The sequence below is a fragment of the Bombus affinis genome, chromosome 1 (genome assembly GCF_024516045.1).
Source record: "Bombus affinis isolate iyBomAffi1 chromosome 1, iyBomAffi1.2, whole genome shotgun sequence".
Taxonomy (NCBI): Eukaryota; Metazoa; Arthropoda; class Insecta; order Hymenoptera; family Apidae; genus Bombus; species Bombus affinis.
The window spans coordinates 6249955-6274371 of record NC_066344.1 but is presented as its reverse complement, the minus strand read 5'-3'; the positions used below and the strand labels follow the sequence as shown (position 1 = coordinate 6274371).

At 34.4% G+C, this 24417-nt stretch overlaps 1 protein-coding gene across 1 annotated transcript in view; it reads right to left on the bottom strand.

Moving 5' to 3' along the window:
* The window catches only part of LOC126920864 (uncharacterized), a 71778-nt gene that overhangs the window by 5884 nt on the left and 41477 nt on the right, over positions 1-24417 (bottom strand). Inside the window, exons 3-5 of the mRNA XM_050731734.1 lie at positions 4581-4681; positions 4026-4174; positions 1077-2016 (exon numbers count right to left, since the gene is read on the bottom strand). Of these exons, the coding sequence (XP_050587691.1) occupies positions 1077-2016; positions 4026-4174; positions 4581-4681 (1190 nt within the window). The remainder of the gene's footprint in view (positions 1-1076; positions 2017-4025; positions 4175-4580; positions 4682-24417) is intronic.

Sequence of the window (24417 nt, the reverse complement as noted above, 5' to 3'; positions counted from 1 at the left end):
ATCTATTCCTTGCGCTAGACGCGAAGCGAAACGTTTAATCAACTTGGTCCGCAAAAGGAAACTTCGCGAGAACTGTTTAGCAAGAGTTTGGTAGTTACTGTTGTATCCTTGCAGCGAAATTAAAGCGCACCGGTATCTACTTGCAAAATAATTTCTCCAATTGCAACCTCTATTTCACACCAACAGAATGATCGATAAGTATTTATCGGGTTTCGAGGGACATTTATCGTTGTTGGTTTCCAGTGAATGAGAATAGTCGGGGGAAGACGAAAATTATGTGAGCAATAATTATTGAAAGAATCGAAAATTGCTTGAAGATGAAGGTTATCTAAAAAGAAGCGGTAGATACATCGATTGTTTAATTTTGACTAAACCGATCAAATTAATTAATTCAATTCTCTTCTCGATATGATTAAATCGTGTATTTGTAATTTATACGTGATGCTTGTAAATAGAGTTTGTAAAATAAACATGTTGCTTCATACGTTATCTAAAAAATGAAAAGCAATACTCGTTTTATTAACAATCCTTTTAATACAATCATTCACTAATATGTGCAATTTATTGTTTCGTTTTATTGTTTCTCTTTGCACTGAAAGTATATATACATCATGTCTCGGTGAGAAAAGGATGAATAATTTTTAAATTTTAAGAGCCATTTTTATAATCATAATATTCGTTCCTTATAAGTTAAGCAATGTGTTGTTCAAATATATCGATTCATACTTTGGGCATGCATGGTAAACGGAACCCCTTATAAGTTCAACTCGTCTATCCGATTGCTAACTGAAGCACCTTGTAAGTTCGGCTATCAGATTGCCAAGCGGTAAACCTTATAAGTTCAACTAAAATCAGATAACCTCTATATGTATCATAGAATGGCACAACAATACACACCGCGATCAATACATATCTGCACATCTTTACTTGCCAATTAGTATTTACACCAGATTTTTTTTCCCCCGCTATCATTGTCGAATAACACGGCAATCAATCAAACGCTAGGCAACCTGATCGAAACGATCGAGATAACGTCCGAAAGCGTCGTCCGAAATAAATTTCCGGGGATAACTCACCTGTAACGCGGTGATCTTCTCCTGGCTCAAGCCTTTCCTTGCAATCTCGTGTCCCAACCCGTCGGGTAGAATCCTCGCGTCCGATATATCTCTTAGATCATGATCGAAATTCTTTTTTGAACTTATCGAATCCATGGACTTCTTATGGACGCGCTGTGGGTGACGAAGTCTCTTCTGGATAGATTCTAGCCGGATTCCTTGATCGCGATAGCCACCGGAATGCCTGAAGCTGCTCCTCGAGCCGTGGAACGCGTCTGCTGAAGACTGTTCAGTGATCTCTTTCGGACGGCCGATATTTCTCCGGATATCCTCGTTCGCTGCTTTTCCATGGGAATTGCCGCGCGGACCCTTTGATCCGTCCGCTTCCTTTTTGGCTTTCTTAAGTCTTCTTCGATTATTTCTGCCCCTCCTGGTCTTGTGCGACGTTTGCCCAATGATAAATTCCACCTCCTCGTCGTGATCCGGGCTCCTCCTCGCTCGCCTTTCAACCGGAACCTCTTCCGTTAGAGATCGTCCGTCTTTCGATCTAGCGATCCTCGTCTTCGTAACTTCCGCCACGATCTCAACGTGCTGTTCGCAATTCTCCGTCTGGCAACCGTCCTGCGACGTACGGTTCATCAGGTCGAAAAGGTCGTCCGCTTGTCCGCCGATTTTAAAGCGACCCGCGCTCGACTCCAGAGCAATCCTACATTTGATACCACGCGGATACACGCCCGGATAACCCGGGGATGCGAGCCTGCAGGACCTTCGATCGTTCCTCACGGCGCACTCCAATGGGCACTCCGTCGATGAGGACGGGGAGAATCCACGATGCCGTTCGGCGGCCAGCTGGGCAGGTAGTATGGAAAACTGGGCGGAGAAGATCACCGGATTTTCGGCGGCGAACTTTACGTCCGAGTCCATTATGATCGTTAAATTCGGTCCCTTTCGCAGGAACAGCCTGCGGGATAATTAAAAGGCTATAGCCGAATAGGTAAGGTCTGGCTAGATTACGTTTTTGCGATTTAACGAACTAAAACGTAATGAATTCGCTGGTATTTCTACGTTTAACGGTATTTAATACGTAGTGGATGAAATGTAGAGGTTCGAAACTTGCGTTTAACATACCCAGGAATTCGTTGTAAGGTTGTTAAAAATGTTGGAAATTTGAAAAGTGGATAGGAAAAGGTCCTTTATTGATTTTAATGTCTGCCGCGTGTATGTATCTTTCAATTTTATTATGCATTTCAAGATTTTGAGAAGATTTTCAATACATATGAGTAATTATTGATAGATCATTCAAGAATATTTTGTTATATATTCAGTCAATTGGTTTACATTTCTAACGATATATCGAAACGGAAAGATCTAATTTTTTATTCAACACTTTTGTCATATAAATAAATATAATTTATCGCTATGGAAGCTGCCGCTATCTACGAAACATTACTATATATAATACACGCGATAGTTACGAATACATTATGAATAGCCAGTAACAATGTCAATTTCTCTTGCTATTATAATCAGCATAAAATATAGCTGGAATAAGAAGGTCAATAAGATACGTAATGCGGTAAAATAAGAGTTTTCGCAATCGGTAGACTCGTACATCAACGTAGCAACTATCTGTCTGGTAATGGGTCAATTGGTAATTAATTAAATTCTAGAAAACATTATAGATATAACAAATGTAACTATCGATTTTCCTAATTATCGTAATTGAATATCGAAGTAAAATTTAATGATGCGTTGTTATTATTGTGACAAATTATCTTTCAAACTAAATAACATATTTTGCTTGTACATTCAATAAATTAGAGAATGATTAAATAACTGTATTAAAATGACTCGTAACGCAGAAACGTGTTAATAAGGATTACAAAAGAGACTCGGAAGCCAGAAAATTGAAATTAAAGCAAACCAAAATTATCGGATATATCGAAATGGGGAATATTTACAAACATTAAATGCCGCGTTTATAAGCGGCTTGGAATCGCTACATTTCAACCAACAGGCATCTGTTTAATCCATTATCTACCAGAGGTACTTACACACATTTGGTTTACAACTTGCTGTGAATACTATTCCAACCGGTTAATTATTTTTCATTAACGATCCCACCAATCACTCCTCCCTTTTATCTCCATATTTAGTACACTCGTATTTTATCGTACAAACATTTCGTACTCTGATAATGATTTATTTTAGTAATTGCTAAGTTCTGTATATTTATGAATGCAAATTTCTTTGATATCCGATTATTCAGATGTGAGTAGGTACAATAGAATAAAAAATGGAATAAAATTCATAGGAAATTATGTATGCAAAGTATACCTATCGATAAAGCAATTACGTGAATCTGTCAGTATAATTATGTGAAATATAGTAACAACCGATTGACGGTATAAGAGAAACTCTTTGCATAACGATCTTATAATGATTTGTATAATGTAGAGTGATGAACAAAGGTATTTGTACAATCAGTTCTCTTCATGAAATATAATAACTGAATTTAAAATCATAGTGCATCGTAAGAAAGAACTGAAAATAGTTACGATAACCTTTATTACAAAATGTATATAATTCTAATAAAATTTATAGAACCGTTGTCTTTCTCTTTTTACCCACGGCCCCAAAAACGTTCCAGAATCGATTCTTAGGTCAATTTAACAGTAATTGAGAAAAAACTTTATGTTTTATTCCACTGTTCTATTCTGTACTTTTGTTATAGCCCAACGATAATAAATCATGAAATACTTAAACTTTAGAATTCGAAATTTATAGATATTTTATAAAAAGATTGGTTGAAAACTCGTGTGTTTTGCAGATTTATATAGAATTTTGTCTTATATAGAGTCTGTGCCGATATTTTTGTTTATGACACATTTATATATAAAATTCTTTGCAATAGTAATATAATTGACAGTAACTATACAATAGCTAATATCAAATTGAAATATATTCTACCTGGTTGTGTTGCCACTCACATAGCCGCAGTAACGTCCTGTTTCATCCTCAAGATCCTCGCTGCCATCAGAGAATTGAACGTAAGCGCCTTCGCATCTGGTTTCTTTCAGGAAACCAACTTGCAACCTCCTAACTTTTAACTCGATCACCTGCGTCGGACCAAATTTTGTTACAGGACATCTTTATAGCGTTTTCAGAACATTATTACGAAATGAAATTCTGTGTAAAAAGATATTTACGTATTCGATGCTTAATAGCGTGGATTTTCATTTTCTAAAGAGCTGTTAAATTTTTCCAGGAAGGAATATTAAATTTTATCAATATGCTTCGACTGGAAAAAAATATCGGTGAAGATTGTGTATAGCGTTTCTATGAGATTTCATTACCAAAAATTTATCTAATCTTCTCGTTTTGATGAAACTCGTTTATTGTGATTTTTATTCGATTTATTTACTCTTTATACAGAGTGAAAATTTGATCTACAGAAAGCAAGAAAAAACATAATAAATGCAAAATATTTAATTCACAATTGTTAATAAGAGAATTTTTATTTACCTGAGGATCTCTAGGAGGCGCTCTGATGCGAATAATACATCGTCCCATTCGTCCTGTCCATCGTATCCATCCAACGGAATTCCTGACAGTGCGATTGCATCCTGTGAAAAACAAACATGTGATTTTAATCCTTCGTGTAACAAGAGCCGCGTTTAATTAGACGTAAATTGTTACGGCAGAAAGGTGTAACAGGATATGAATTTGAAAAAACAACTGTCCATTGTATATCTGTATGAAATCCAAATGTAAAAACAGTTTCGTTGTTTTCAATTTGAGAACATTTCCGACGAACGCAAATAATATTTAATTGCACAAAAGCCTACAATCATGAACATTCGTGTTACACCCAATTACGCCCAATTTTTTCCAATAAAATAAAATCTAATTTTATTCGTAGCAGTAATATCAGAATTATTATTTTTAATTCGATAAGAAAGGAAGGAATCTTCAATTCTTACAGTAGCTTTCCTGACAAACTTACGATTTCATAATTTGTTAAATTTGATGTTAAATTATAGAAAGTATGTTGCTTGAGTTGATTCGATGTTCATTCCTATATATTTGTATTACTTAAAAAATGTTATTAACTCTCCCTGCATAATTGATCCAACGTTATTAACTATATTTTATTTGTAATAATAAGTTTCTAGTATTAAATAATAATGTAAATTAACAAAATCAGTAAAAATTCTCTTGCCATTATTTTAATTTCTCTTAATTGAATTAATTTTCCTTCTTTCTTTTATACTCTCTGATAAGATTATATATAATATACGATCAAATTAACGACATATCTTATAGTTTATATGAGAAATTTAGCCCCTTTGCAGGAGAAAGAACATTTTACTCCTATAGTTCACATAAATTTCTACACGTACTTTTATATTTTTCATGAAATTATAGAGATTGTTGCCATTACTATTTGAATACAACTCGTTATTAAAATCGTTCAGGAAACAAAAGGATGCAAATATACTTGATTCTACAAAAGGTACTACAGAGTAGCAGTTAAGTGGATTAAAGTCAAACGAAAGGGGTATTCGTAGCACAGCGAATGTTAAGTAGTTTTTCTTCGTAAATTTCTCTGTAATATCTCATTAGCGTAATAATAATACAAAGAAACATAAAACGGCTTGTCGGCTATTTCGAAGGTAATAGCAGGGCATTTATAATGCTCTTATAATATAATTTCGTAAAATGGTCAGCTTTTAACGTATGTGTATAATAACGAAAAATCTGCTCAAAGCATAAAGAAAGAGTAATTTATTGAAGAACGAGGCTACTGAACAATTCAATTATGAAGATATAAAAGTGTCGAAAAATAAGGAAATGTCGTACTTAAATTGTGGTAAAACAAGGTGTTAAAATCATTTTTACGATTATTCTGTTAATTTGTTCTATTCCTTTTCAAATATTCATTCCTGACAAAAATTTTCAAAATTTTATTGCAATGACTTTAAAGTGTAAGTATATACTTTAAATTGAGACTGATTACTGGACTGGCGATATTTATACATTTATGACTAATTTAAGTCTGCAAAAATATACAGAATGCAAACAATATATAAAGCAACTCTGTTTAATTTTCATTTTTATAATTTCGTTTATAAATATAATAAATATCCAAAATATATACAGTGCCTACAAAAAGTATCGCACATATCCTTATTTTTTTAATGAAGTGTCTTTTTATCCGATTCTATAACTTCATTTTCATAGCATCAAATATTTGTATTCATACGAAGGTACTACTATATGATACGAAATTCGATATAATTGTACACGATTAACCAATATGTAAATGTTGTAACAAATACAATGATACACGTTAACCAAACAATGCAAAATAATGTACACGTTTAACCTACTGGTAGCGTAACAAATTTCAATCTTGTTTCCATTTTCGTTACATTTTCAGCAAAAATATGCATCTGCACGAACATCCACGGACTATCGACAACATTCCTTCCTACCATTTTCACAAGAAACAATCCAAAACTGGCTAGCAACCCTATTTTCGAGAGGGTGAACTTCAGCCCTTCGCGAGGGTATACGTTACCGGGAAAGCTGTGTGGCAAGTAATTCCAAAAGTTATACGGTCCTTTTAATCGTCAGTGTCCGAGGATCTTTCCCCGTTAGTCCAACGCAATGGCCACTAATCCGGGCGCGTTCCAAGCGACATAAAGTCAAAGAAGCAAATCGTTAGAGCGCGAAAAGCCACTGTATCGGCCGGTGGCAGACGGGCGTAATTCACGCTTATATCGTTACTCGCACAACGCTTCCATTGTATCGTGCAAATAATACCGGCCGTATCGCATTCGCGCCACGAATATTGTTAGGACAATCGCGCAAACAGGGGACTTAACGTTTCGCCCGTCGCTCGTACGTTGTATATTGTAGGAAGATTGTACTGTATAGAGGCTCGACGAATCGAGACTGCACATTAAAAATAAGTGCGCGTTTCAAAACGGAAATGACAGTACACGCGACTTGAACAAACTGAAACGTGGATGTATTCTTTGCTTGATGTTCGTCCGAAGTGTTCTCGAGCTCTTGATGGCTTATTTTAAGAAAATCTTGAGATTCGTTGCTCTTATCGATATATGTAAATATAGTAGGCGATTCGTTTAAATATCCTTTATAAATCTTCTTCTAACTTAATAAATATCAATCGCAAATGGATCTACAAATAGGTGCAATATGTACCAACAAAGCTTTTCGTATGAGCAAGTGACTAAACTTCTGATCAAAGCATAACCGCTAAAGTTTTATTTAATAAGATACATCTCGTTCTTTTCTTAAAATATGGGTATATAAATGCATAATTATATCACGAATTATAAGTAAATGTCAATAAATAAATTCATCGATGACGATAATGACATTCCAAAATACACATTCATCGATATCGTAATTTCGAAATGCATGCAAAACAAAACCATACCGTATCAGCGTTATTAATTTTGTCAGAGATTAAAGTAAGAAGAATAATAAATATTTTATCATTTAACGACTGTCATTAGCGGTCAATATATCATCTTGAATGTCGTTAAATAAAGGTAATTTACAGCACCCGATAAGCAGGATTTTCTCGCGATCCGATCTCATTATCGTAACCAAAATAACGGCGAACTGTTTTCACGCATAACTGCTAATATCGTCACTTGAACGGCTCGTTAATTAAACGATTTCTCCTACCCTGGTTCGTTCTGTACACGAGCCTTAATCGTAGCCAGTGATCACGCGCCTGCTATATTTCTGCTTGCCGGACTAATCCGACTATTTTCCGGCGACAGAGCTCCGCGAACGAGCCCCTAATATTCGCGAATGTCGTTCGATCCTGATACGCAATTATAGTATGGCCCCTCGTTAATGAGATTCCCCGTCGGACAAACGATCGAGCCCCGGCTAAAAACTTCCAAAGCGTCCTCATCTCTAACCATTCTGCACGCCGTTGTTAGGGATACGGACAAAATATGGATCGTTCGATGATTTTAGCGAAATACGAACCGGGGAACTTGCGAGCCGAGGATAGGATTTTGGACGAGATTTTTATACGAGCTTTTATGATTTTTCATCGTGGAAAAGAATTGCGTTTGGATGAATCTACGGTCTTTTATTTTGGAGTAAAATTTTTTCGTTGGCTTTCGGTAGAACTCGATTTGGACGAAAATCTGTATATGATCTGTTGTGATATTTTTGTCGCGAAGGAAAATCATCTTGCAGAATTCTGGATTATAGGGAAATTGTTTTTCACGATTTTTTTATTGTGACAGGATATTTTTTATGATTTCCAATAGTATTTCATTTAGACGAGATTTGTATACATATAACCATTCACGATTTTTCATTCAGACGAAAGATTGTATGCCGTAATTTTCGATTGCAGAGAAATAATATTTCATAATTTTCTGTTGTGCAATAATAATCTTTCGTGATTTTTAATTGTAATATTCCGCTTATTTGGTAAGCAATTTCAGTTAAAGTTAGCTACTCAGTACCATAATACTGTTACGTTATACATAATTTAATATTAGCCATATAGCGATGAGATGAAAATTGAAATTAAAATTAGAAATTATAATAGAGTAATTTCAAAAAATTGAATCACAATGCACTTAGTTTAAGAAATCAAAATTAATATTAAAATTGCAGTACAAATTAAACTATATACCTATGTAGTTTACTTCAAGCTAATATTATAAAATATCACAAATAGAAACCATCTTTAATGAATTGGAATCTGTGTTACAAGCGTAATTCAACATTGTAAAGCTAGAAGGTTGAGAACTTGTTTCCATAAATTTAAGATTGATATAAATAATCATACTTGTTACAAACATAAGTTAGATATATGAGGATTGAAAGAGTTAATTGTGTATCTTAAATGATGAATGAGTGGAATGAAGTATGGTAGGTAATAACAAAAAATGAATGACCATGGAGATACCAGTGGAATATAACGTCAGAACGGATAACGAGAGGATAATTAATTAAATTCGTATCGTTTATGTGTATTCGTAATACGCTGTTTTCTTTGGTGTTTTTATCATTTGTTTAATTCCATATACATATATTATGAGTAAAGATGTAAATACCACATTTGATGGTGATTTAATTTAGTGATAAAATTATTATCTTCAATCGTAAATTTTATTCTTCTGAAAAATTTACCAAATATCCATTTAAAAATTTCAATTATCGTTATTGCAGGAAAATGTATATTTTTATTTTAACTTCTGCAACAAAAGAAAGATAATCAGTTACCCGACAGCTCATTTTGGACGTCCATCACGGCAAATAGGAAAATCTGATTTAAAACGTGCTTTTAATATGTTAGTTTCTTTATTAATAATCTGAAGCTTCATTATTCGTATAATTCACCTTACATATAACACTACATACGATTTTAAAAAATTGATTAAAAATTTCTCAACTGAATTTCAACGTAAAATTACTTATGACAAAATTTTTTAAAAGAACTTCTGGCTGGGATAAATTGAAAACAATTAAAGTCAAGCAAAACCCATGCGCGTATTAAATGACTCGAAAAACGAGGGAGTAATGATTTCTTGTGATGAAAGCTTCTAGCGATGTTTTCAAACTTGAACGCACTTATGCGCAGATAAAAGGAAGATAAAACGAGTTAATTCAACTATCTTTCAAAAACGAATCGTATTTCGAGATTCTCATTCTCACCTTGAATAAACGAACAAGAGTATAATGCATTAAAATATTAAAAGCTTTTCCTGATACTTTCTCCACGAAATACCGTATGACTTCGTTCGTCGAGCAAAGTAAAATTCGTCGTTAAATTCTTCAATTCGGTTGCAAGCAATTTTTCATTAAAAATCTTCTCGATAATATCAAATCGATTAATTTACGAGGAAATCATTTTCATAAAATAATTTAATTTCACACGATCGCACAGATTTTCATTTTATATAATCAAAATTCATTTTATACTGCCATCTCTATACAATAATAATTGAAAATTTCATAAAATAACTGAAGCTATAACTGGCGGCTATAGAAAATTCAGAAGCGTTATTTGCAATGCGCATGGAACAGAAAGCGTGGATTAAATGCAGGATAAACAAGCACTTTGCTGGGAAACTGAAATTCAAAAATGAATTAAACGCGATATAATAACAGGAAACGGTGTTTATATTATATTTCACGATGGTGAAATACGCGGAACTTGATATTAAAAACCATCTTTCTAGACGCAAGGAGCGAAAGGTATGCATTGCATTGCATTGTATGATTGATGTTCCGAAAAGATAGAAGCAGAAATGAAATGTTCACAGAAATTTTCATTAATGTAAGTGAGAAGAAGAGAAAAACACTATCGAAACAGATACATCGAAACTTCGAAATTTACGATTCTTATTTCGACCATTTTCTCGTCAGACTCATCAGCTCAAATCATTTATTTCGTCGCGTCTCGATAAATCACCTACCGCGTTCTTCTCACGAAATTTCGTTCACGAAATCTCATCAATTTCTGCCGACGAAACGTGGAAAAGAGGTATGAGAGAAAGGAAAAGTGGGGGGGGGGGAAGAAAGAAAAAAATGTAGAAGTAAAAAAAAAAAGAGAAAAAGATTATTCGACGTAAACGAGTTAGTTTCTTGCGTTGGTACCGTGAGCGACGACGAGATACTGTTTGTCAGGAAACACAAACAGTTCCGTGTGTCCTTCCGGTTGGTTGGAAAAAGAGTGATTAAGGATCGCGGCGCTGGCCGGCACGAGCGATTCGAATCGCTCAGCGGCGTGCAGGCATCTTCGAGGTAGATCGACCGATTAGGGGCTGACCCACGTGAGGAATCGTTCCCGAAACGCCGGACGACGGTATTCACGGTGAAAACAGGACCTTATTTATTCAACGGCTCTCTGCTCCGGGGACTAATGAAATTACTCAGAGGCCGACGACCGACAGGAGTTTACCAGCTAATTAATTGGCATTGATGCAGCCAATTCCATTGAAATGAAGCGCCGCTCGTTGATGCTATTTCCTCTTTGCGACTCTTATGTTCTCCCCCAACCCCATGTTATTTCTCCCTTCCCTTCTCCCCCACTCTTTCTCCACTCTGTCTCCGTCAAATCGTTGATCTTTATCTCTCTTGATCAGTCTCCTTTGCATCCTGTCGCTAGCCGTCCTCGTCTTATCGTGAGGAATCTATGATACGGACGCGGCCTTTTCAACCGTTTTCGCCGTTTCCTTCCTTTTCATCCCCTCCATCCGCCTAGCTTTCTTCTTATATTTCTTTTCCTTCTCTAAACCCCCTCCTTTCTCGTCGTTCCATCCTGTACTCGGTACAGCGTGACTTCGTCGTCCTCCACCGTGATTTCTCGTCTCTCTTCTCGTTTCAAGCTTCCTTTTTCCTCTCGTTTCTCCGTCCTCGTCATGGCTTCCTCCACCCTATTTTTCTCTCCCCCGCTTTGTCCATCAGTGCACCGATTGAATTTCTACGGGTAAAATGCGGCCATACTAACTTAATGGCGCTTTCAAACCGTGATGCACTTGATCCAGTTTAATTTTTTTCGCCAGGTAATTGTCTCGATTTTTTAACGGCAAAATTACCGCGGCCCCCGTGGGGTTTTAGTAGTCGAGCAGCCTGCCGGCACGCGGCTTTATATTTTTATCATTCTCATCGTCGCCGGTTAATACACACCCAGCGTTCGCCAGTTTTTACGCGCCTGTTTTTAGTCTTTCCGTTTTGCGTTCTCTCTCCACTCGATGTTCACTTTCCTTTCTTTCCTTAATCAACAATTTTACGTATGAAAATGACCGGAGGCAAGGGGAGACCGTTATTAAACAAAATTTCTACACTTTGTTAATCGCACTGGCTTTGTAATTTGTTCAATTCAGATCGTGTTCAAAGCTGCATGGTTATTTGGACGCGTTGGAAGGTGAATTGCGTCGTGTATGGTATTCATTAAATTATGATATTGAAAAATACGTAGGTACGCCGTGAAATCGACTATTCCGATCGAACCAGCTCCGCGTTATTTAAATGACCTGAACTGAGAAGCATTCAGTAAATTGGGAATGGAACGAAATGGAATTAAACGTAGTATGGAAGGCAAATTGAATGGACCCGCTAAAAAATATTGTTCTAGAATTTTTGAGTATTGTAGAATTCAGCGACGCGCGTGAAAAATGCTACGTACACGTAAGTCCAAAAGTCAATCCCTGTCAAGTAAAATGCCATTTCCTGTTTGGCTACTGCAAGTGATTTACGAGGGGAACGTACAATGTTCGACTCATCGATTCTGCTCGGGTTTTGCATATGGTTAGAGCGCACTGTATGTACTAGTGTGCAGTAACAGGATGAAATCTACAATTTAAAATTTGACAACAAACGCTACTTTTTACAGATACCATCGAACTTTTATTTCTAGTAGGAAACGTTCCACTAATCTGTAAAAAAAAAAACGATCTTTTATGATATCACCAAAATTTCACAAAAATTTGTATAGTAACGCATTTCATATACAGGTTTGAATCCGTATTAAGATAATAAAATATTTGTCACACGCCGATTAGTTTTCTAAACGAAAACAAGTTTTACGTCTTTCGAAACAATTTGCATGGTAGTTCGATAAAAGAAATATCGCCCACGATAATACAATACGTACATAGCGATATTTTTATAATTTAGGATAAAAATTTTTTGCAAGATGAAATCTTCCAGAGGAATACTTTATCTCTGGCATTTCAGTTAAAATAATTTTCATTTCTCCACGTACCTGCGATCTAAAAATACTCTGATTTTTTATAATTCCGCTCTTCCACATTCACCCCATCTTTTACTTACAAATATTCTCTTATTTCCATGAATACGACGCATTTCCGCGTCTAAAAGCATACAAAAATCCACCCTAACAAACGCGATGCGTAAGCAACGACACCGTTAAAAAAATCCTTGAATCTCCCATCAACAAAGGGGACCTAATGAAAAAACATTGAAGCGTTTTTTTTTCTTAACAGGACTTGCATATATCCACCTCGAGGCTCGATTTTAACGCGGTCTGGTCGTACTACTTGGCAACAATCGCGGTCGTTTGCGGGATAATTTAGTCGCGTGTTGCGTGTGCTGCGAGAAAAAGGAGAAAAATCGAGGACAAAAGAGTAAATGTAAATTCGTTCTTAACGAGATATTCCCATAGGTGCATGTTCCGCGGGGAAGATTGCACACCCTTGTCCCTCGGCGAGGCGGCAAACGAAATCGTCGAAGTAGTCGAGCTGAGATTCCGCCCTGTTAAAACGACGTTAATCCCTTTTATAATAATATCCGCGTAGATTGAAGGACAACTTAATTAGCCGAGATTGTTAGGACCTCCGTGAAAGACCGCGACAATACTCCGCTGGACTGAAATTCGCCGATTATGCGGAGAATAACGTGGACTCCCTATTAAAGATTCATTTTCCGTCTAGCAATACGCCTTAAGATCAGCTGGCGCGTGTCTACAGGGCCCCTTTGCGCCATAATTTACCGAGTAACAATGTAACATCAGCGAATCGACAAGTTGCAATCCGTAAATTATTTAACGTTAATTAATTAAATTTTCTATTTTACGATTTTACGATTCCTACGTCAAATGGGACAGATAATGAAATGACTCGTAATTTACAAAATTTATCTACTTTTAAGATATCGTTTGGTTGATCGGTAAATTTGCTAATGCAAGCGCATTTATTAATATCAGTAATTTAATATTTGTAACTTGCGACTTGTAAAACTTCGCTAATAATACTAGTTCGATTGTACGAAAGTGCTTGGGTCTGTGTTATCGTGAAACGAGGCTGGTTCAGTTAGAACTGAACATGAGGACGAGTGAACAGTTTTTAACCCTTTCAATTTAATCATCGAAATTTTTTATCCTGTTTCGTTATAGCATCCTTAATTTTTATCTTATATATATTAATCTTCTAAAATAAAATGATCATTATATTACATAATTTTTATAAGTGCATCTGTAATTTATATCATGCAAGAGTTGTATCTAATTAAGTCATGAAGTTATGGGCCTCGTGACCAGGGTTTTTATAGAATTTTCATTTGATAATAAGTCAAGATATGAATCACTTTTTATAATATTACTAACGCTATATCGTGAGTCTAGCTTCCGGTTAATATCTGAAGTGAAAGAGTTTGATATGAGCCTGGAATCGTTTTGTATTAATTACGAATAATAGACATTTTAGGGGTGATTTTGTAAAGAAGACATAACACGCTAAAATTTGAGATCGGTTTTGCTGAAAACAGCAATATATTTATGTATAGTTAATTAATAATTAATGACGTAATATAAAATGTAATACAATATTGGGTATACGCGTAGTGGGGGTGTACATCGAGTGTAAAAGGATTAACGATTTATTTACTCGTAAATTGTTTTGCTGAAAAGAATGTTGCATAATTTTGAGATGGAAATAAAACAGATGAAAATTTTATTTCATCGATATGACAGTGTATTTCATTAATTTTCTTCGAATTGTCTGCGATTCGAATATTTATAACAGTGGTAGATAAACGGAAATACACTCTTGATGGAAGCTGTATTTAAGAAGGTAATTATTCAATAAATTCAAATTACTCGGTTGTTTATTTGAAGATAACTGATAGAAAATACTGGTAGAAGGTACTGGATGAAAATATGTATTCTGTACATATTTTGAACGAAGATCTTAGTTAAGATAGCATTATACGAAAGTTTATATACGATTTCACTTGAATAAATTTGTTTCTTTAATACTAACGGAATTGTATTTGATAAAAAGAAATTATTTGACATCAAAAAAATGTCTGGTACGTATTTAATTCTTTTAATGAATCAGATAATTCTCTGAAAGTATCTATGAATAAGATTTTGATATTTTCATAAAAATTCCTTATTTTACGCATATCAAATTCAAATATCGTGATTAATCTTTTAAATTAAAAGAAAAAATCCCCTCTGAGAATTTTAATAAACAAGCTTCCAGTATTTTCATAAAAATTCCTTATTTTACGCGCGTCAAGATTAGATATCAAAAGGAAGCCAGAAATTGTTGATGAAATTTCAGCTCGTACTTTATGACGTCAACTGAACGACCGCGGGAGGAAAAAGCGAACTCGCAATCGAGTTCGAGGAAGAAATTAAGTAGCCTGTACACGAAGGAACTCGCAACAAACAGATTGAATTAATCTGTTAATCTGTGGGTCTGTACGAGCAGACATGCAGAAACGTGGAATCTCTTACAAATTAGATTAAAGTAAAACGTCGTTAACGGAATGACTGGAAGCTCCTTGCATAATTTTCACCGTAGACCGAGCAAAGCATATGGCAACATATCACGAATTGAATCCGGACGACATGAAACAGCCGTATATTTCCATATGCGTCGCCTGGCCTTTGAATACGATCGGGCCACGCGATAAACTGGCGAGAAATTAGCTTGCATAAATCATACGTAGAATATAATAACAAAATCTAATGGTATTGCGACGCTATAGGGAGTCGGAGTTCAACTAATTTTCAGAAACTCTAAGGATACAATCGTGTAAAATTAAATGCAACCCCCGTGAGACGCTATGCAAGTGTCCTGAATCGATACTGTCCTCTTCGGAATATGTTGCTAAGCGTTAAATGCAAGAGATTGTGCAGTTGTACCTTAATTCCGAACTTAATACATTGTTCAGATGGCAATGTGTGAAATGTTGGATTTTGTTGCACTAATTCTTTAAATCTCTTCCTTTTTGATAAATATTTTTATCTTTGTAAATGAATCGTTCTATATCTACTTTATTATATCTCCTTTAACTGTCCTGTGATTTTTGAATTTCTACATTTTGATCGCATTAATTTTAGCAAAAAAAAAGATCTGTAACGTTTTAAGAAAATGATTGATACAAACGAGAAGTCATGCACACGAACAATTTTTTTCTATTTTGCTGAAATTTCAAATATTTTTTAATATCAGAACAATACAAGATAAACGACATAACGCGACAAAGTTAAAGATGAAAATTCTATTTTGCTGACATTTACATATATCTGCATATAACCGCATCCTTTCCAACATTCAGTAAAGCATAAATCACCAAACCAAATGAAATGTTTGGCGCATTCAAAGTTATTCTTCAAATGAATTAAAATCTATCGTTGCTTGACACGAATATTTTGAACATGAAATATAATTTGAGAAAGATTGTAAGGCAAATCGTAACGAATTTAACTGGTATAAACTTTGCAAGTATCGTGGAAGAGGAAACACATAGAACACGTGTGAAGAGGGTTGACATTTTTGGTTAGACACTGTTTTCTTCTTCTATTTTTACGTGGAATGAAATAAACGTAAATGTTGAAACTATTGTATGAAATTTAGAAGTATATTAAAATGAGAAATTCGTCAATAAAAATTCAGAGGATAAAGAAAGCAAAATTACAAATTATAACCTGTGTACTAAGATAGCACATAAAAAGATAAATATTTATGATATATATCCGATAATTTACAAAAGCAAAACCGGAGAAAAATAATTGCAAGGAACGTGCTCGGAACTTTTAATTAATAATAACACGATGAGCTACCCGAGTTTATCAAAGTTCAAATAAAAAGTTAATGTAGCGCAGATGGTATGGCGTAATTATAAATATCATAGATTTTTAATCTGTTTAACTTTCCCTCGGCAGCGAGATATTTTTTTCCATTTGTAAGAATCTCGTTTTAATCATCGTTTGGAGGAAATTGGTTCGGGAAGTTGGGCGTGCAATTAGCGTACCGGAACAAGCGAAAAACCTGTGTCAATCGAGAAAAACACGAAGGTTTAAAACACTGACTAACGACATAAAGGAATACGTAATAAGGGCATACGAGTCAAAGGTAAATGCTCGCGTTAATAGCCAATTACCAAGCAGTTTCCTGGTAGAACACGTTGCTTTCGATGAAAGCCTTACGCTTGCTAACCGTATAATCGAAAATTAGGGTGCAGTTTGCAAGTGCTTAAGCAACAACTGTTTATTGATATAGTTAATGAATTTCCGCGCAAACTGTTAGGTCTCGGCAAATACTATTGCATACAACGCTGCGTTCCTCGAAAATAAATGTTTTCCTTGGAATATCGGAAGTGGTTCGTTAGAAAAGAAGAAAATGGAAAATTATGCGTTGGCAGAAATTTTGCAATATCCCGTAAGAAATATATTAAGAGAAAATGTCATTTGAGAGAGATTTTGTTATGAGTAACTGATGTATGGCGTGATCAATATAATTGATACGTTGTAGACAAAAATAGCATAGCGAAAAATAAAATTTATTCAAAGAGACCTAGGAGAAATATAAACTATTAATATTTCTGTAAACATATTAGATTTTTCCAGAAATGCGTTACATATCTTATTAGCAGGGATTCTAGACAATCGAACATTAATTGATAATTAAAAAACACCTAATAAAACGCCGCATTTTTTACGATAATACTGCTATTATTCAAAAATATAGTCGGATGATACTGTTACCATTATGTTACATTGAGGGTAATGATTAATACGATCGTAGCAGAGAAGGGAACAGCCAATTACCATAATCTAACTATTTACGAAGAATTTTCGCTACTTAAGTATTCTTATTCGTTCCTTATTGTGTTTGTTTCCCTTGTTCCCGAAAATGAATTTGATAGAGGAAAACGGCGGAATTTAGAAAGTACAGTGAGAAATTTCGACTTGAAGTACAGAGATTATTACAATCTCTGATTTTCATGATATTTTGCACTCCGATATTACGTATTCTATTCTATATTTGTAATTTTATCGGCGGTACAACAAAAATTACTTTTATCTAAAACGTAACAGCTGAAGTCGATACGTAATAGGAAAAATATTTTACGTTAATTCTCATACTATTTAAAAATAGTATATAAAATATCTCATTTAAGGGCTATGAAATTTCAGAATATTTAATGAAAAAGTAATCCTATACGTCATGCAATTTACACATATACACAAGGAATATTCGCGTAACATTAATTAATAAAAAAAAAAAAAACGTTCCAATTTTACGATTATTTAAGATAAATAATATTAATACAATAGATCGAAATAGACTAGAAATTGGAGATAAAATTTCAAATCCTGTTAATGGTGTTGTAGAATACGTCAAAATTGAATAGAGATTTCAATTCATGCATAATTATAAGTATGAATCACGATTAAATTGTCCACCTGTAGCACGCGACGTACGTGCATGAATTGTGCGCACCATCCATCACCGGTAGATAATAGCAGGTATTGGATCCATGTGCTTTAAAGACACAGTGCTTTGGGGAAGGTGGGATCAAAATTGATCCGCTATGCATTATCGTTATTACATTAAGTGGGTCGGAGTATAACCCACTAAGCTTCAAAGGCTTATGCCGAGAATTGAGTAAAGGTTAGTTATTTATACCCTAGCTGGTGAACGCTAAAATCCAAAATTTCGAGGAAGCGGCTCAGAAACCGCTCAACGACATGTCTATAAAAATCAAGAAATTTCCAATTTTATGTATATATTATATGAAGTAAAAGATAGGAGCCGATGATTTTAAATGACCATTTTATATCCCATTTTATCGTAGTAATTGTCTGGTACAATCATGTGGTATTTAAGTACGACAGTTTACTTCTGTTTTGGGGGTTGCAGTTTTGAAGATATTTTTAATTCTATGTATCGAAGGGACGTAAAATATAGTTTTGTCATTCCGAACGTTTAAGCATTTTCTATTCTATTTTAGTAATCACCTAGTAGTTAAGTACACGCGTGTCTTATCTTTTACGGGGTTGTAATTTTAAATAGAAATAGAAGCACGAAGTATGCACGTTAAAGTGCATCTATTTCTGCCTAAACAAAAGAGACAAATATAACAGAAGCATCTCGAACCGCATACTTCGTACTAACATGTTAGTCTAACTCACGGTATCTACCTTTCGAGGTTTTCTGTTTTGTTTAACTTGGACGTTACTCGAGTGTCTGGTTACCTTGTGCATTCTTTGATGTTTTAATGTACATTTATAACTGGCAGTTCCCGAGATCTATGCGGTTCTCTCCGTGTGCAAGCGTTTTGTTTTAAACAAAAGTTTCATTTACGTGTCATTATACGTGTATGAACATTTTTCTCCTCGCCAAACTTTACTTAATACCCGTGCAAAGCTTGCTATACACTTTGGGGTACTTTGCTAGGTTTTCTTTAGACAGGGTTGACAAGAAATTGATATGAAATTTAGATCACGTTGAATAATAAATAAATGTAAAGAATTGATGAAAATAAATTGACATAAAATTTAGATGACTAAATTCTATTAGCAAAAAGGGCATGTAGAATCAGAGAGTAATTTATTCATCCTCATTTATCATTTATTTGATACTGAGAAAGTTGCATTCAAAACTCAGTGTTTTAAAAATTCTAGTCAATAACCTTTATGAAGATCGAGCTACATAATTTCCTCTACTTATATTTCCTAGATATCAATTTTTTTATATTTAATTAAATGTATCTTAAAATAAGAATAATAATAATTCCAATCTTTTAGCACCGATTAATTTAATCAATTTTCTATGTAGTTAACTTCATATAACTTTATATAACTTTTATATAACATTTAGATCCCTTACATTTATCACCGACTATTTAACTAACTATTTTCATCTTTAACTCAACATGATAAAAATGAAATTTAAATTGCTTTGGTTAGAACTGCTTCGAATAAAATTTGTAAGTCATGCGCAACTTGATTTTTAATTAAACAATTCGTATATACTACGGTCTAATATTATTTAAATATAACTGGAACAAAAGTAAGTTGCCATCATTTCCCATCTCTCTAAGATCCAGTTTTCGAGCTAACGTTCCCACAACGCGCTCCTGTTTAATAACGTAACGACATTGTAGAGCGATAATTAATGGCGGCTGTTGGAGAGTTAAAAAAAGGATGAATGAGAAATGATTACACCTTTGACGGATCATTAATGAAAATCTACTCGGCGGAAAGTCGAAGAACAGCATCGAATATTGTTGTCGGCAGCACAAACGACATTACTAAGCCGTGTAATTAGTAGTAAGTGAGGCGTTATTAGTAATTAATTTGCACGCTTTAGGGAACGAAGCCTGCAATCTTCATAATTCAAAATTTTATACGGAATTCGGTCAAATTGCGTGACCTGTTTCCCATCGTCTTCATTTATCTCGAAACCCTTCTCGTTCGCCCCCTTAAATCACTGAGAATGAATGAGGGACCGAACAAAAATTAATAACTTCTTAAATTTGGCAGTCGAACTATAATTATTTGAGATAAATCTGTATGCTTCACTGAACTAATTAATAGTGAAGGGAATATGCAAAGTAATTTCCTTCCTGATTATTTCACTCTAATTCTCGAACAATTTTACGAACCTATTTCTATAATACTTCAGGCATTTTATATAGATATGTTTTAGAAAATATAATAACGGCCTCAATGTATAAATTAATACAAAACTATATATTACATATAAATAATTGGAAATATTATTTTTAATTGATGATTTACAAGTTTGTGGAAGACAAAGCGATATTATTATATATTTTTGGAATTTTCACCTATGTTTGAATCGTTATTATTTGTGTTATTAATTGTTGATTCTGATCGTTAAGTATTATGCTAATGAACATTTCATCTATGTATATTCAACGCGATATTTGAGAACTGTAAGTTAATTTTTATTTGTCTTTCGCATTTTAAATAATAATATTGCCTCATTTATGCACGAAGAAAAAATAAAGATTAATATACAACTGAAATTAATTCTAAGAAGAAAACACGTGAATTATAAAAAATCAAATGCATATTTCATGATGTGATCAGTACAATAAAATAATGTAATAACAAATGAATAATATGATAAACAGCTAACAAAAAAATAATATTTCTGTCCCTTAATATTTGTCAGCAAATTTCCTAATTATTTTCAATCTAATGAACATCTTTTTATAAGGTTACAGTTTTTCCCTGTATCAAATAAAATAAAATAAAGAAAGAAATTTCGAGAAATATTAAATTCTAATAATAAATAAATACTCGATTATCTTCGCAATTTATTTAACCCATTAACGACTCAGCAACAGTTTGTCATAATGTTATAAATATTTCATGAAAGAAAACAATTAAGGGGACCTATTTCATCGTCAAGATGTTACAAAAATAGAATTCGTTAATGTAAATCGATGGGGAAAAATCTTATAATTAATTAAAAATAAAGACATTCTGTTACGATCAGTTAGAACAACGAACGAGTCGTGACTGCACACCATGTCAGTTCTTCAGAAGACATCCTCTGCTCGACTACCATAAGTCACGAACCAATTATAAGGGCGCCTTTGAACGGGTAAAAATCGGAGCCATTCGCGGTCCATCGACGCGGAGCCGCGTAACGACTAATAAGTAGCGCTTGCATTAATAATTAATTAGCGAGCTGTCGGCCAAGCGAGCTGACCAATTTCCATAATTCAACGACCACGGCAATATACAATATCGCGCGAGCCCTTTCGAACGTGAGGACCTCTAGCCCAGCAATAATGGCGAGGCCGATACTAATAATTACTGGTGGATTCGCACGCGAGTCAATTGCAAATTAGTCGGCGGCTGCGTATAATTGCCGAGTTTTTTGCCGGTGTCGAATCGTTAAGTTCCCCCGGCCTGCCTTGTATGGTAAACAGCCATTACGTCGCTCGAATAACGTTACGTGGGACGCGTTGTTCCTCCGGCGCGGAGCGGAGCCACGTATACTTCCTTTTCCATTCTCCACCTCAGTCAAATTTTACGCATCGAGGATCGATTAAGCTGGTTTAACGTTCAAACTACCGAAGTAGTCAACCTGACCGATTCATAATTTTTCATAACAGTTTTATATCTGATTTACAATGGAGCATTTATGGGGATTTGAGCGGTTTTTGGTGAAGTACGTAGGTATATTGTATGTATATGGGTATGGAGTTATTTCTTCCTTTGTTATTCGAATAACTAATTGTAAGGTGAACAAGTTATAATTTTTCGTAGTAATTTCACAGATTTGCAACGCTGTATTTTTGATGATATAAGTGATTTTTAGTAAACTTTGTATATAGATAAGGGATTTCCCTGTTTGTTACTAGAGCAGGTAAAAGTAACCAGTTCACAATTCTTCATAATAATTTTATAGATTGGAAATAACGTACTTCTGGGGATTTCAGATTGATTTTTCATAAAATATATAGAGAAATGTTTATTTGTTCTCTTTTTGCACTGCGTATTTTTCCATACAAATTCCATTTGAATTTCTTTCGTACAAGCTTCATCCTTCAATTGTTAATAGTTCTAGAGTAAGTACAAATTTCTAATTTTTCATATTATTTATCTAGTAAAAATAAAAGTAAATAAGTGAGTTTGGTTGTCGCTAGTTTTGTGGAATTTTTGTTTTTATTAAGATGTAAAATTGGACGAACAACTTTGTTTTTATTCGCTACGGCACTGGTTGTAGACGGTTTTGTTAATATCGTATTATGTTTCAAGCAGATAGAAATTTCCCTTTTTGTTGAGTAGGAATATTCGTGGTAGAGTGGAGAATGGTGTAGTGGAGTGAAAATGCAAAAAACGGGTTATACACGCCTGACGATTAAATAAGAACTCCTATATTTCAGATTTTTTAAGATCAACATAGGCAAAGTTAAATTCAAAAAGGGAAGTATTTAAATCTAGTAATCGCAACGATTTTGTTAAATAAATCGGAAAATATGACAAAAATATCCACGAATATTTATTACTACTAAGTTATGCATCAAGTAATCCTAAAAAGTTATATAAAACAATAAATAAATATATTAAAAAGTTTGCAATCGTTATTTTAATTAAAAGCCAGCCTGAACTACGAATTTTACAAACTTCCTCAACGCACAATCTGCAGTAACAAAATTTATCTTCTACAATTCAAACAATTCGAAGAATCAATTTCCTATTTTTCGAACATTTTTCCAGTCAAACAATAGAAATATTTAACAACTTTTATTCGCGTCCATTCGCTCGTTTATTCATTCGTGCAACTACAATTTAATATAGGGAAAAAAGAGAAAAAAAAAAAACGAGAAAAAAAAGAACGCAGAATCGAGTCACGCAATTATTGACGTTATTATTTCTCCGGTTAATTAAAATAGCAGGGCTACGGTGGAGCGTGCGGCTCGAATAATTGCGACCGACGAATTGTTTAATTTGAATCGTCGTGAGTACGTGGAATTTAAATGTTCGCCGCTTTACACCCGCACGATTTGAATACCGGTGACCGGTGGTGGCGAGTCGAATTAAGGGAAAATCAGAAATGATTGTCACGTTGTCGAACCGTTGGATTATGTTCGACTTCGAGCTCGATGCCGTATGAATATTCATAGCGTTTCACCCCTTCGCGAAAAATTCCTAAGCAACCGACAGAACGGCCCACGAATGCTCTATATAATTAATCGTATGCGTCGGCACGTATCTGATAACCGGATGATCCTTAATTCAGCCGCTCTTTATTTTCGGTAACACCTCTCCCGCTGAGTATCGCGCGCGGAATTTCAAACAATGCTAGGGAATTTTTTATCCCCGGGGGAAAAAGCTTCCTCCTCTTACCTCCTCGTTCGTTATTGAATCAACGCTGGAAACCGAGGCAAATACCAGCGTTCCTTTTTGCGATGAAATTGTAGAGATAGTAGAGATCGGAAACATGTTTGCATTGATTTAACACTGCTACTTTATTCCGTTGTCCAGACGAAGCTTTTTCCCATTTGTTCTTGTTAGAATATTTTATACATTGATCGTGTTATTCGATTGTATGCTTTTGATTTTTTCTCGAATATAAATAAATAGAGATGAAATGAAAAAGAAATACGTTACTTTAATTTTTGGTACGAATAAAATGTTATTTATATTTGTTTATCGAGTCTGCTTCTTGTTTAATTTAATTTATTCTATATTTGAATGTTACGCTATTCTAATTTTAGCTAGATTATTAATTCCCTCTTTCTGTCTGTCTGCCTATCTCTTTTAAAATAAATCTTCATACTTGTTGAAATAAAATCATTTTAACGGCCAACAAGTCTATTTTTCGGAATTTACTTTCTTCCGTAATTTATTCAACGAATAAAAGTGGAATAATTCTAACGGAGAAATTTAATAATCATTAAACTATCTTTACTAATTCTTCGAATTCGCATAATTACTCTCCGTGTTTCAAAGAAACCTTTTCCCCATTAACCGAAAGATGAAAAACTCATCCCTCTAGGCGGTCCGCAGGTTTCCATATTTCCCTTGAAAAAACTAGGAAAAATT